We start from the raw sequence: 13,139 nt of genomic DNA, 5'->3' as shown, positions 1-13,139 counted from the left end.
GAAATCTAAATGTGTCTAAATGTTTAAATGCACCACAGTACCAACGATGCAAAAGGTGCCGTATTTAAAGATGCAAGCTTGAATCTGAACTAAAAATATTAATGTTTGAATCCATCATTCAATATTGACATTTTCTCCATGGATGAGAACCACTTGAGTCCCTTCGGTTATTAAAAATCACAGCATCCTGTTGGCACAGTGCTTGTTAGGAATATAACATTTGATGGAGTATGAGGAAGAGCGTCTGACCGGCTCATAGCTCTGTTGTAACGGAAGGAAAAACAAGTAATTTGCAGAATAGACTGAATGTTACATAAGGTCATCTTGAGTGACGTGTTTGTGTTGCACGGTTTGGAAGAGTCACGTTCTAGGAGCTCAACAAGCAAAGCTGTGAAAACCACTTCCTCTCAGCATTTTGTTATCAGCTCTGCAACCTGCAAACAGGCATATCTGTAGGCCTAAAGATACTATTACCTTGTTTCCTCGTCAACTGCTCTCTAGATTACTCACTACTCACTTACCATCCAGAGCAGACAAACCTTTAAATGGATTGGCTGAAGAATGGGACCGCACACACGGGTTACACTTTAATATATGAGTTTTAGATTAAGGGTGATGGCTGGAAATGTGGAAATACTATTTTGGGTTAGGCCTGAACAACAACACTTATTTGTGCTTTTTGTCATGAAGGTAAGAAAGCAACAGCAAATGTTCTGCTGAAAACACTCAACACACGTGTGGTCTTAACATTGCAGGAGTTCACACAAGCGAAATATAGTGGGATTCGTACTCCAGTAACGTAAATGCACTTATTGTACTTTTATCATTATTGGCTTTTGCACTGATTGCATCACTCTATTGTAACATTGTCGATATTCTCCATTATAACAGACCACCATAATGAAGGGCTGATGTGCTACTCTTGCAAGTCACTGAGATGGGTCGAAAGGATACATTATTTACACTATTTATTATTGATGGTACTATTTTGCCTTGAAAGGCTAAAATAATGCGGAATCACATGTCATCCATCACTGACCTTGTCGCCTTTTCAAACCCTTTCCCACCAGGTAAACAAATAAAGTTATTTATTTGAAATTAGTTAAAAATACTTGTATCTTATTTGAATGTATTAATAGGGTTTCAATAATAGGACATGTCATAATGAAGAGGTAGTGTGTCATAATCATTATATAACTTGACCTGAGATGATGTTGATATGATTTTTAATTGTATAATGTTTAATGGCAATGACTGATGAGTTGCTCTCATCATCCAGAGCAGAGCAGTGACGCGCTGTGTTGTTTGATTTGTCTCAACACTTTAAGTCCCTCGGGGCTGAAGTGGAACATTCCGACAACACCTGAAGGCAGCAAAAGCAGCCCCTGGGTTGAATTGTCTATGGGTTAAATAAAGCCACTATTTTGTGATAGTGTGTGAGCGTGTGTGCGAGTGTTTCTGTGTGTGTGTGTGTGTGTGTGTGTGTGTGTGTGTGTCTGTGTGCAGGAGGAGGAGCCCGCGCTTCTTCGCCGTGATAATAGGCTGCTGCCTCGGCTCTGTTATCTTCCGTTCCCCGCCGTCCGAGCAGCGGATCTCCTCCGGACCTGCACCAGGATTTATCTAATTCTTATGAAACTTCGCTACTAGCCGGAGCGCTCCTCCCATGGTGTCCCCGGGAGACTCCCCCGGCCTGTACTCGACTTTACGGAAACTATCGGCGACCGTGTGGGGGTCTTGGAAATCATGGAAACGTGGTTTTTGAATCAGGTCCTCTGTGTGTCTCTGTCGGTCCTCCTGCTGGGTCTGCCGGGGCCCCTCGGGGCAGGTACCCCCACCATCAACAGCACGGATCCGGTAACAGCAGGATTGTATTATTCGACCGCCACAGATGAACTCGGTAACATGGGAAGCAGTGAAACGTCAACTTCACACTCCAGCGAGAGTTTATCCCCATCACAGAGGAACACCCTGCTCACACGCACCGCTGAGACACACACTGCTGCTGCTGCTGCTGCTGCTGCTGCTGCTGCTGCAGGGCATTTGGGTAAGATCCCTCTCACTGTGGCCTCTATAACGACAAGTGCAACTGTTCAGACTTAACAGTTCAGTTTGCTGAGTTTATACCCACTTTATTGCACTTGATCATTTATTTAACCTGCGAAGTAAAGACTCCAAATGTCTGTTTTCATTGTAACCACAATAACATACGCTTCATTTGGAGAAGTGCCTACAATAGAAATCCCACAGCAAAGCTCATTCATAATATAACAATATGTAATATATAAATAATTTGTTTTGGATAGTTATAATGTCTTAATGAAAAAGCCAACTTGCATGTTGCCACACATTGCATGATAAAAATAAGCATCCTAGACACAGGGTCATGAAACAAGTGCATTTCTCTTTTTGGTTAGTTTGTGTCAGTATAGAGCTGAAACCAACAATTATTGTCATTAAATGTTTTTGTTTGTTATTTTCTCCATTGATTGAGTCATGTGAGAAATGTCCATCGCAAGTTCCTAAAGCCTAAGTTGACGTATTTAAACTGCTTCATTTGTTTGACCAAAGTACTCAGTTCATTATTGTGGAAGACTGAGAAAAAAAAACACAAAATATTTACACGTGAGACGACCCAGAGCGTTATTTAGCATTTTTGCTTAAACAAATACATTTTCCAATCAATCGATGAATGCAAATCAATTCCATGTCGCTGATCAATTCCTCGACTAATTGTTTAATTTCTACTTCAATATAAAAAGTGTTTTTTAAGACTCATACTAAGATATAAATCCTACCACCACTTTAAACTGACAGACCTTTCTCATGAACGAAGCCCGACAGAAGACTTGGAATAATAGTTTGCATGTTAACTTGGTCCATAAATGTGGTTCACCAGTTTATCTTGATCCATCCACTTGATTTGATTAAGCCAATGAACACTCAGAGACTCTCTCGTGAATGTGTAACTCTTATCATGAGCCATCACATCTGATCAGCGTCTACTCTTCCTTTGCTAGTTTCCTGTTAGACCTGAGGTGTTGCTGTTACTGCACAAAAAAAAGCCTTGACATGTCTTCACCGGCTCATACAGGTGTTGATAAGGTGTATGGACCGCTGTATACATTGCTCAAGAGCATCCTGTCACATGTGACCCCTGAAGAGCTGAATCCAGGTCCCCCCCATACGGCCTGTAGCTTCAGGAGATCACGTCTCAGAACAGAGATGTAGTTAACGATTTCTAAGATACAGCGCTGCAAAATATAAATGAATGAATAATACAAACCCCAGCCAATAGGAAGAAAGAGAGATTTAAGCCCCGAGGCTACGAATTAAGATTATTTTTATAGTTTTACCCTTCAAATCTGCACAACTACCTCTTTATAACCTTAATATAGTTGCAATGCAACTGCACTGGTCTTATTATTAACATGCTACTATTACTAACTACTACTACTACTATCAACACTACTAATGCCACAGTTTGCCAATTGATCACAATACAGTGTACCACACACTCTACTAATAATACACATGCGGCACAGCATGTACAGCAGTTTTGTAATGATGCTACATCTCTCTCTCTCTCTCTGATGCTATATTTTATTAATTTTAGTGAAGTATTAAACTATAAATACTGTGTGAATTAATGGGCTGATGACACACTGTGTCATTGGCTTCTGCATTTGAGCCCGAAGTGAACCCGAAGTATTCTGCATTTATAAACTGATACAACTAAGACGTACACAGCGATGTCAGAGATAACTTAAGATGGCCATTATGACAATTTTGTTGATTCTTGCTTGGTTTCGGTCATGCTTGTCAGACTGGGAGCTGCCCAGAACCACTGGGGGAAAACAATGTGGGGGTAAAATGCAAAGAGTAGTTCCTGCTAAAGAATGATAAAGTGGAAATGATTGACTGATTTCACCCACACTCACCTTTCCTGTTGCGAACAATAATATTTAGTCACTGAATATTACAAAATTCCTCAGCAACAAATTACTTATTAGATCTGGAGGCAATAAAAAAAATCAACCGCTATATATATATATATATATATATATATATATATATTCACAACCTCTTTCCAGCGTCCGTCCTCATTCATATGATAACACTGCTGCATTTGCTGAAATGGATTATGCAAGCCACAGAGCTTCTGGTGTAAAGACGACATCACGGCTCTGTTAACAGCTGAGGGATAAACAGCGGAGAATCTGGGAGTGTCCCTCACTCGTTGCCAACACCACGTTCCTGTCTGAGTTTTGTTGCCCGGACTTTATCCAGAGAGAGAGAGAGAAAATTAAATAATGAGAGAGACACATGCAGAGGAAGTGAGAGAGAGAGAAATAGAGTCCAGTGGCCCAGTTCTCCTCACAGACTCCCAGTGGGACGGGCTGTTCTGCAGTTGAACTCTCCCCTCCATTGGTTTTGGATGGTGGCTGCTGGTCGCTGTGTGTGTGTGTGTGTGTTGGCTGTCAGGATGCTGTCCAGTACCAACGCTCAGCCTCAGAGTGCTGTTGTTCCAGTCCGGGGCTGGTGGAGACCGGCCAGGTAACAGGCTGTCAGACAGCATCAGTGGTGGGCAGAGAAACATACCTTTGTCTCTCACGTACACTTGATACTTTAAGACTTCTATTTAAGCTCACTAGTTATGTCATTTTAAAGCGGCCCTCATCAATATTTATACGTAACATTGAGGGATGAATCCTCAGATAATAATCCCCTCAGTTCTATGATGCATTTTAGCGTCTCTCGGCTCATTGTTTTGGTTTTTACGGTCCGCATACCTCAATTCAGTCTCACCGTCTCTCATGGAGATCTTTCCAGCTGCAGCAGGCGGCTGTTTTCAGCAACTCTGCTACTGTACACAACTTGCTCTGCATCCAACAACTGTGAAACAAAGTTAGCTTGTGGACACAGTGGAGCATGGGGATAAAATGAGAGTAAATACTGGGCTTATAAATGTCCAAATGAATGCTAATGTGACCCGTGTTGCCTGGATGGGGAAAAAGGCAACCGTATGCTAACTTGTTCACCATGTCAACATAAAAAAAACTATGATAGGTCAATGCTGTGATGACCAACCTCTCCTCTGACACTGAGCATGAAAACACGCCCAGATCCACGGTGACAGTTTTCTGCCAGAGCCTTGTGCTCACTCAGCTTTAGGAAGGAAATGGCCAATTCCCAAGGGAGAGCGTCAGCGCCATATTTAGGAACCTCAAGCCTTTGTTAAAAGCTTACTAGCCGGTTCTGCCAATTGTTCTCCGCCCCAAAATGCATTGCCTCTGCAGCAAGCAATGTTTCTTCTGACAGCATCTTCCCCTTTTTCCGCGGTCTGTCCAGGCCAGACACGGTCTGGTGAGCAGCCTCTGGTGGCCACAGCTGGAGGTGAGCCACTATATGGACAGTTGGCAAAGGAAAGCACAGAAACAGCCAGACCATGACTATTGTTTAGTAGGCATATTGTTTGAAGAATATAGAATACAAGCATCTAGGCATTCAGTTACCTGGTTCACATAACAGTGGGTCGGATGGCCTGTTTTGCCATTGACCCTGCTGGGATCGCAACGATCTGTGATTTGTGTAAAATGTTTCTACTTTGAAAACACATGAACAATTCCCCGTGAAATTAAAACTATTTTATTGCAAGTTAAAGGAGTTTATGTCCAGATTTTCGTCTTCAATGGATGGATTGTTGTTTGGTCTATAAAGTGTTAGAAAATAGTCCAAAATGCCATAGATTGTGCTATCAATCATTCAAAATCTATTCAAAATCAAAAGTTTTCATTGTACAGTGATATATAATAGCAAATTGTCACATCTGAGAGGTCTTGGCGTGTATACTTTAATAAAAATGGCTGAAGCAACTTTATTGTCAGTCGACTAATTGATTAATCAACTACTTGTTTCCGCAATGATACTGTGCGATAGCTTTATGCTGGAATTATTTGTATGTATACATATAAACACAACGTACATTTGTTTACCTTTTGCCATGTGTATATAGAAATGTATAAAAGCAGTTCATGACAAAACAATGATACTTAGAAGCAGAAGTTAAAGAGGCTTATGAATGTTTTCAGTGTCTTAGCTGTCGCTTAATAATGTCATTTCTTTTTGTTTTCTTTTTCCACAGACACTGAACAGACACAAACCTTCACAGAAACAAGCAGCAGGTCACTAGAGGACATTATTCAGTCTACTGAACCACTCACCTCCACCCTTGTTGTAGCTACGACTGAGACCAGCAGCATCACCAGCAGCAGCAGCATCAGCAGCAGCACCATCAGCAGCAGCAGCAGCACCAGCAGCAGCAGCAGCACCAGCAGCAGCAGCAGCTCCACCAGCAGCAGCATCAGCAGCAGCAGCAGCAGCAGCTCCACCAGCAGCAGCAGCAGCAGCAGCAGCATCAGCAGCAGCTCCACCAGCAGCAGCAGCAGCAGCAGGGACTGGAAGGACGTTACTAAAACAGACCAGGTCTCAGACGCCTCCCCAGCCGTGTCCGGGGAGGACAGACTCCCACGGGACAGCCCAGACACCACCCTCCGACTAGGAGACGCCTCAGCCTTGACGTCCCACGCAGCCGTCCACACCGACAGCACCGACCCTGCCACCACCATCAGCCGTGCTGGGGAGAGGACCCTGCTGTCTGTCACCTCCTCTTCCAGCAACGGCACCTCCTCTGCCTCTACGGAGGACTCCAACTCCCATCAGCCCCCCTCCACCTGGGGTATTCCTGCTAGCGCTACAGAGACTGAGGACTACACCCACAGCGCCCCGTCCACCCGGACTGACAGTAGGGACACAACAGACCAACACATGACCCCCTCCTTTAAGGGGCTATATCCAGAGACGGGGAGCACAGGGGGGTCCAGAGGAACCCAAAGTTTAACCGGACAACCTAATGCCACCCATCATCAATACACCTCAACATCAGAGGAGACTTCCGACTCCACACCATCTCTCAGAGTGACCGAGCCCAGCACTGACCAATCTGAGGTGTCCGTTTCCTCCATACCTACCGTCACCTCACCTGCTCAAGGCCCCACTAACATCCCAGGGACAGAGCAGGGGTCGGGCTCTAGTGTTACAACCTCCACCGAGTCCTCCACCGGAGCTCACAGATCCAGCACTCAGAACCAGGAGGGTACTGAGGGGGTTTCATCCCAGACCAGGGAGGACAGCGGGGGCTTGGGTCTGACCACAGCGACGCCTACAGTCATCAGTAGTACATCTGAAGTGTCTCTAACAGACACTCCAGTGCCCGTTACCGAGGTCTTCCTCACCACCACGCCTGTCACTGTAACCGAAAGGTACGTTTTTACTATAATTAAATAGAAAATAAAAGCCTTCTCTATGTCGAGAGGTCAGTCCCGATGTTGTGAAGATGAAAATTGTTGCAAATGCTCTTTTCAGTTATTGTCTGTAAGACATTTGGTTTAATTCTTCTCTCTCGAACAGATCACAGATAACAGAGGAAGACACTTTCAAAGCCACTGTGTCCACCACCAACCCCACCACCCCTCCTCTTACACCCGCGACCTCATCCTCCGTGTTTACTAGCTCCGCTAGCAGCTCTACCCCGGGGTCGCCTACCGAGGCCACCATCCCGCGCACGACATCCTCCTCCACATCCTCCACATCCTCCACCCTGGCCCTTCTGACCTCTGCAGCGCACCCAACTCACCGCGTGACACCCACCCAAACTCAGGAGCCCTCAACTCGGACGGCTAACCCCACGGACGCCACCACCTTGCAGGCAGAAACGAGCACAGGCACCCCAGGAATCGCCACGACTCATAGCCAGCGCGTCACCACCACCACCACCACCACCACCACCACCACCTACACCCACGGCGCCCCAACCAAGAGTATGGCGCCTCTGCAGACCACAGGGAGACAGACAGAACGAGGAACTACAGAGCCCGTGGGGACGACATCACCCACCAAGGCCCCAACACCCCCAGGTCAGTGGTCTACACTCTTCCTTCCTCACATTATGGGATTGATTCGACACAATGAATGTCAGCGCGAAACCACTGTTTGTGCCAAATAATTACACTGATTTGAACCTTTTTAATGGTTCGATTTGTTTCTGTTTTATGGTAAAATGCCGTATCTCCTCTCTGAACTCCAGGAAACCCTTGCGTGTCAAACCCTTGTATGAACGGAGGGATGTGTGTGAGCTATAAGGGGCATCAATTCACCTGCCACTGTCAGCAGGCATGGACAGGACCGACCTGCAACCAGGGTGAGCGTCCCTCCTCCTCTTCAACATTGTCAGCATGCATGCTATGTTAACTCTTGTGTTTTCGATGTACCCAAGCAAATTGATTTTTTTCATATAGTGCTGAGGATTAAGATACGTATTCAGGTATCAGATGTAAGTGAAGGCCTGTATATAAATTGTATTGTAATACCAGCATGTACTTGTGTGTCCAGATGTGGATGAGTGTGAGATGGACCCCTGCCCCGTCGGGTCCAGGTGTGTCAACACACGAGGTTCCTTCAGCTGTGAATGTCCGCTCGGCTTCGACCTGGAGGATGGACGCACATGCACCAGAGGTAATACCCCTTTAATACATACCAGCAAAACGACACTTCGATCACAGATGACGGAAATACGCAAACATAAATTAGACATGAACTCAAAGTTGTTTCCCCGAAGGCCTTCTCTTGATTGACCGACAGTATATTTCCCCTTCTATAGCAAAGGCGTTTCTGGGAACTTTCAGTGTCAACAGACTGCCACATGACCCTGTTCTCTTCACGAGCGCCACCATGCATGAGATCCAGAGAGAGATCGTCCAGCTGGTGAGAGGCAGTCCACATCACTGCATTGCCTCTGCTCCTTTCTGAGAAAAACTCAATTGGGCTTGTGTGTAATATGTCTCCCACACACTCTCTTCCTGTCTCCACCTCAGCTCAATGCTTCATTGTCAGTCTTCCGAGGATACAGCCGCTCGACGCTGAGTAAGAAGTAAGTCCTTGCCATCACTAAACCATTCCATTTCTATTATTCCATTATGCTGTTTATTCTGTACACATGACATCTGTAGCACTGCTAAGCATCCTGGGAAAAGGAACCCTCCTCTGTTGTTCTCCGGGAAGTTTCTTCCTTTTCTGATGCGAGGCTCCTGGGACAGAGGATGTTGTGTGCTGTACAGCTTGTAAAGCCCTCTGAGGCAAATGAGTGAACAAAGTGGTTATAATTATATTTACCCCACCATTGATCCTTTACATTTACATTTTTTAGCTAAATGATGCAACATGGACGATTTGTCAGTGTGTACCTCCGTACTGACCTCTGATCTGTTCCCCACAGAGGAGAGGACGGGGTTCGTATCTCAGCTGTTAACATGTTTTCCATTACCACCGATGTGACGGGCGCAGAGGTCTACAACAGCATCCAGATGTCTCTCAGCAACTGCAGCTCCTCATTGGCCCACTGCCGGATGGTGCTGCACCACCAGCTCACTTACCACGGTAAAAACTAGCAATCGCACTTATCAGGTTTAATTTTGCTCATTTTAGCCAAATTGAATACAGTTTTTTTTAACTGACCGACTTTAAATGTGATTGAGGGCAGACTACCTAATGTAGCTGTGAATGTGTTTACAGCCGCTAGAGGGCACCATTTAGCCGTCAACAGCTCCCACAGTTACATCATTACATCGCTCACGATCTTCAACATCCAGCTGCTGTATTTCACAATGGCTACGCAGAATCTTACAATAACAGCAGAACAATACCACAACTCACTAAAATAAGATCACTGTGAGCTCACGCATACAGTAGAAATGTATGCAAGATGGTTGAAAATCTGACTTCCTCTTGAGATGAAACCTAATATCCCTGTGCTGTTGTACTCATGACTAATTGTGTCCACCCTGTGTTCCAGTGGAAAGTCTGTGTGTGGCCCAGAAGACTCAGTGCGATACAGAGCGCTCCACCTGCACAGACGACAGCGGCACAGCCAACTGCCAGTGTCTTCAAGGCTACTACAAACACAACCCTGAAGACCTGTCCTGCTTAGGTGAGCTAAGTGTGTGCATGTGTGTTTTTAAATGACTAAATACAACAATGACAAGAAGATGATTTAAAAAAAAAAAAAAGCAAAGTGCATATTACAATATGATTTAAAAACGTAATTAACCTGATTTAAAATGACAACAAAGTGTTTCCTTCCTGACAAAAACAGAATTGACATTTCACATGAAATTCATTGAAACTAAGACCAAGGCATTTTAGAAAATCGATTGGCTTTGGAACTCCTTGTACCAAACTTCTTTCTGAAATAAAACGTCTTGTTTCAGAATGTGGAGATGGCTACAAGCTGGAAAATGACACCTGTGTTCCGTAAGTTCAACTTGATTTCATTTTTCCTGACGGAATTGATCCGCTCACACTGAGCGATTTTCTCACTGCGGATTCTGTTTCTTGTTTTTCAGCTGCATGTTTGGATTTGGAGGATTTAACTGTGGAAACTGTAAGTGGCCTTAAAAATGAGACGTTGAACAGGCATAATATAAAACCTTTAGCTTCAATAGAAGATGTTTTTTGTGAACTAAATACAAATTTGCTCTCATGATCTTTACGTTGGTTTTTAAAGTGTAGCGTTTAATATGTTGTTATTTGACATTGCAGTTTACAAGCTGATCGCAATCGTGGTGTCGCCTGCAGGAGGCGCTCTGCTCCTCATCTTCGTCATTGCTCTCATTGTCACCTGTTGCAAGTAAGACTTCTGTTATTGTCGGTGCAAAAGTTCTCTTGGTTTGCAGTACATTTCATCTTGTTAAGTCTTAAACTGACGTGTTCTTGATACTAGTGCAGTAATCTGCCTTGCCCTACCGTATTCGTAAGTTGATGATTACAAAACAAGGGATCCTAGACGATCCAACAAGTGCAATTATCTATTTAGTGACTTAAAGGATCAGTTCATCCAAAGAACCAAAAAGCACAGTTCCTTTACTTTCAATGGTTTGACGACTTGAACAATTCTGGTGACATTTGGCAGGTTTAACTTTTGAACAATGTTTGATCTCAAAGGAAAGACAAGAATGACATCAACAAGATCATCTTCAAGAGTGGAGACCTGCAGATGTCCCCATACGCAGACTTCCCCAAAAATAACCGCATATCCACGGAGTGGGGCAGGGAGACCATAGAGATGCAAGAGAACGGCAGCACCAAGAACCTGCTGCAGATGACTGACATTTACTACTCTGTAAGGAGACATGCAACACAACTCTCGTTTTATCTCCCACTCTCTCTTCATTTCTCTTCATAGTTCAAGTGAAGCACTTGTTTGTGTGTTTAGTTAGAGCCGATGAATCTATACTTCTACTATATTGGTGTAGAAGAAGCTGTTCAATACATAATTTTCTCTCTCTTTCTGTGTTCTTTTCGTCAGCCTGCGTTGCGTAACTCAGACCTTGAGAGAAACGGCCTGTATCCGTTCACAGGTCTGCCGGGTTCTCGCCACTCGTGCATCTACCCCGCCCAGTGGAACCCCTCCTTCATCAGTGACGATTCACGAAGACGAGACTACTTCTAACCGCTCCACCTTAAAGACACACACAGAAACTTAACCATCTCTTATACTGTAAATTGATATGATATGATGGTTTTCTGTCACAGTAAGAGACATTTCATCATTTTGCATGTTTTAGTTAATTTACTTTAACTCACGCATGGCATTGCTGCTGTGTTGGCAAAGACGCTTTAATGTGTTTTTCCTGCCTCACAGGCAGCTGCTGACTCTCATTTACTTCACCGTATGATGGAAAACAATTTGCAGAGGCTTGAAACGTGCTTGAGGTAGCTAATCATTGACGGTAAACAATCACATCTGTTTTGTTGCTGCCTGGTCACGAAGTGCAGATTTGCTTAATAAGTCTGCACTGCTTTAATGCACAATGATTAATAAAAGCAGATATGGTGTTCACTGTGTTCAGTCACTGTGCTCACAGACAGGAATGTGGAAAAATACAACACGGGTTAAGAAAATACAAAAAAACAAACGGCAGTAATGTGAAGTGTATGTGACGTGTAAGAAATAGAACATGCAAAAATGTTGATATGGTCCTTTAAGTGCTGATATATGAATATGTGTGTGCCACTGCTGTGATTTGAAAATATTCAGTTTCTTCTTAGATAAAAGTCTCAGAATGAAGTATTGATGGAACAAGACAATAACAAACCACTGAAGGATGCACAAAAGTTCTGTTTGATAGAAAGCGATGCCAACATGTATTTATTCCCTCTATGTCCAAGTCCTTGACATGTAGCATAATGGACATCTCATATACTGTACACACTGAAAAACTGAAGAGGGATAAACGTGTAGCTTGTGTGTGTGTGTGTGTGTGTGAGAGAGAGAGATTGTGTGGGTTTTAAATATTGGTGTTTGTGAGGTGTGTGTGTATGTGTGTGAGGAGTAATTAACTACCAGAAGGATCATAACTGTCAATGACTGCAAAGAATGTAAATCTGTATCATAATTAGTTTGCTATTTCTGACATGGAGTATTATTTTCATGTGACTCTTTTTGTCTTTGTGTTCATGTCATCTGTTGTTTCTGGCGTTTTAGTCAGATGAGCTTATTTAAATAAAAATGTTGCAGAGCAGTTTTTCTCACACTCCACTCTTTTGGGTTTTAATTTATAAAGGTTAAGATTGTTTAAACAAAGTGTTATTGCAAGTTCATATAATCTTTTAGTAGCACGCAGTGCAACAAGAACAGAACAAACTATCACATATTGTGTATTTAGAACAGTGGAAACAGTAGTTTGCCAAAAATAAGTGAATAATGAGTCAGAAACAATGGAACACAATAAAAACATAAAGGTGTCATTGTGACGTTTGCTATCACGCAACATAATTTTAGCATTTTAAATTAATATTTCAACATTTTGGAAAATATGCTTATTTGTTTCTATTTTGGGAGTTGGCCATGAGGCAATTAGCGTAGCTTTAGCAGAAAGACTGGACACAAGTAAACAGCTAGCCTAGCTCTCAATAAAGTAAAACAATCCAGTTGGCAGCATGTCTTAACAGAATATATTTAGTTTGTTTAGTCCTTCCACAAACATAAAAAAGATAATTTGTGGTTTTAAAGTGTGTAATGTGTG

General features: G+C 43.4%; 1 protein-coding gene across 1 annotated transcript; it reads left to right on the top strand.

The window, feature by feature from the left end:
- The first annotated feature begins 1,743 nt into the window (after positions 1–1,743).
- heg1 (heart development protein with EGF-like domains 1) lies at positions 1,744–12,647 on the top strand. Its single transcript, XM_076104067.1, has 15 exons — positions 1,744–2,003; positions 6,144–6,257; positions 6,432–7,319; positions 7,468–7,973; positions 8,144–8,257; positions 8,449–8,571; positions 8,717–8,820; positions 8,931–8,986; positions 9,332–9,492; positions 9,908–10,042; positions 10,323–10,365; positions 10,458–10,495; positions 10,654–10,741; positions 11,056–11,233; positions 11,420–12,647. Exons 1-15 carry the CDS (start codon positions 1,744–1,746, stop codon positions 11,561–11,563), a joined length of 2,952 nt encoding a protein of 983 aa, XP_075960182.1. The 3' UTR covers positions 11,564–12,647.
- The last annotated feature ends 492 nt before the right edge of the window (positions 12,648–13,139 follow it).

This window comes from Anarhichas minor, unplaced genomic scaffold, assembly GCF_050575085.1.
Source record: "Anarhichas minor isolate MPS153535 unplaced genomic scaffold, ASM5057508v1 ptg000004l, whole genome shotgun sequence".
Lineage (NCBI taxonomy): Eukaryota > Metazoa > Chordata > Actinopteri > Perciformes > Anarhichadidae > Anarhichas > Anarhichas minor.
Note: the sequence above shows the minus strand (reverse complement) of the source record. Positions and strands in the feature narration are given on the sequence as shown.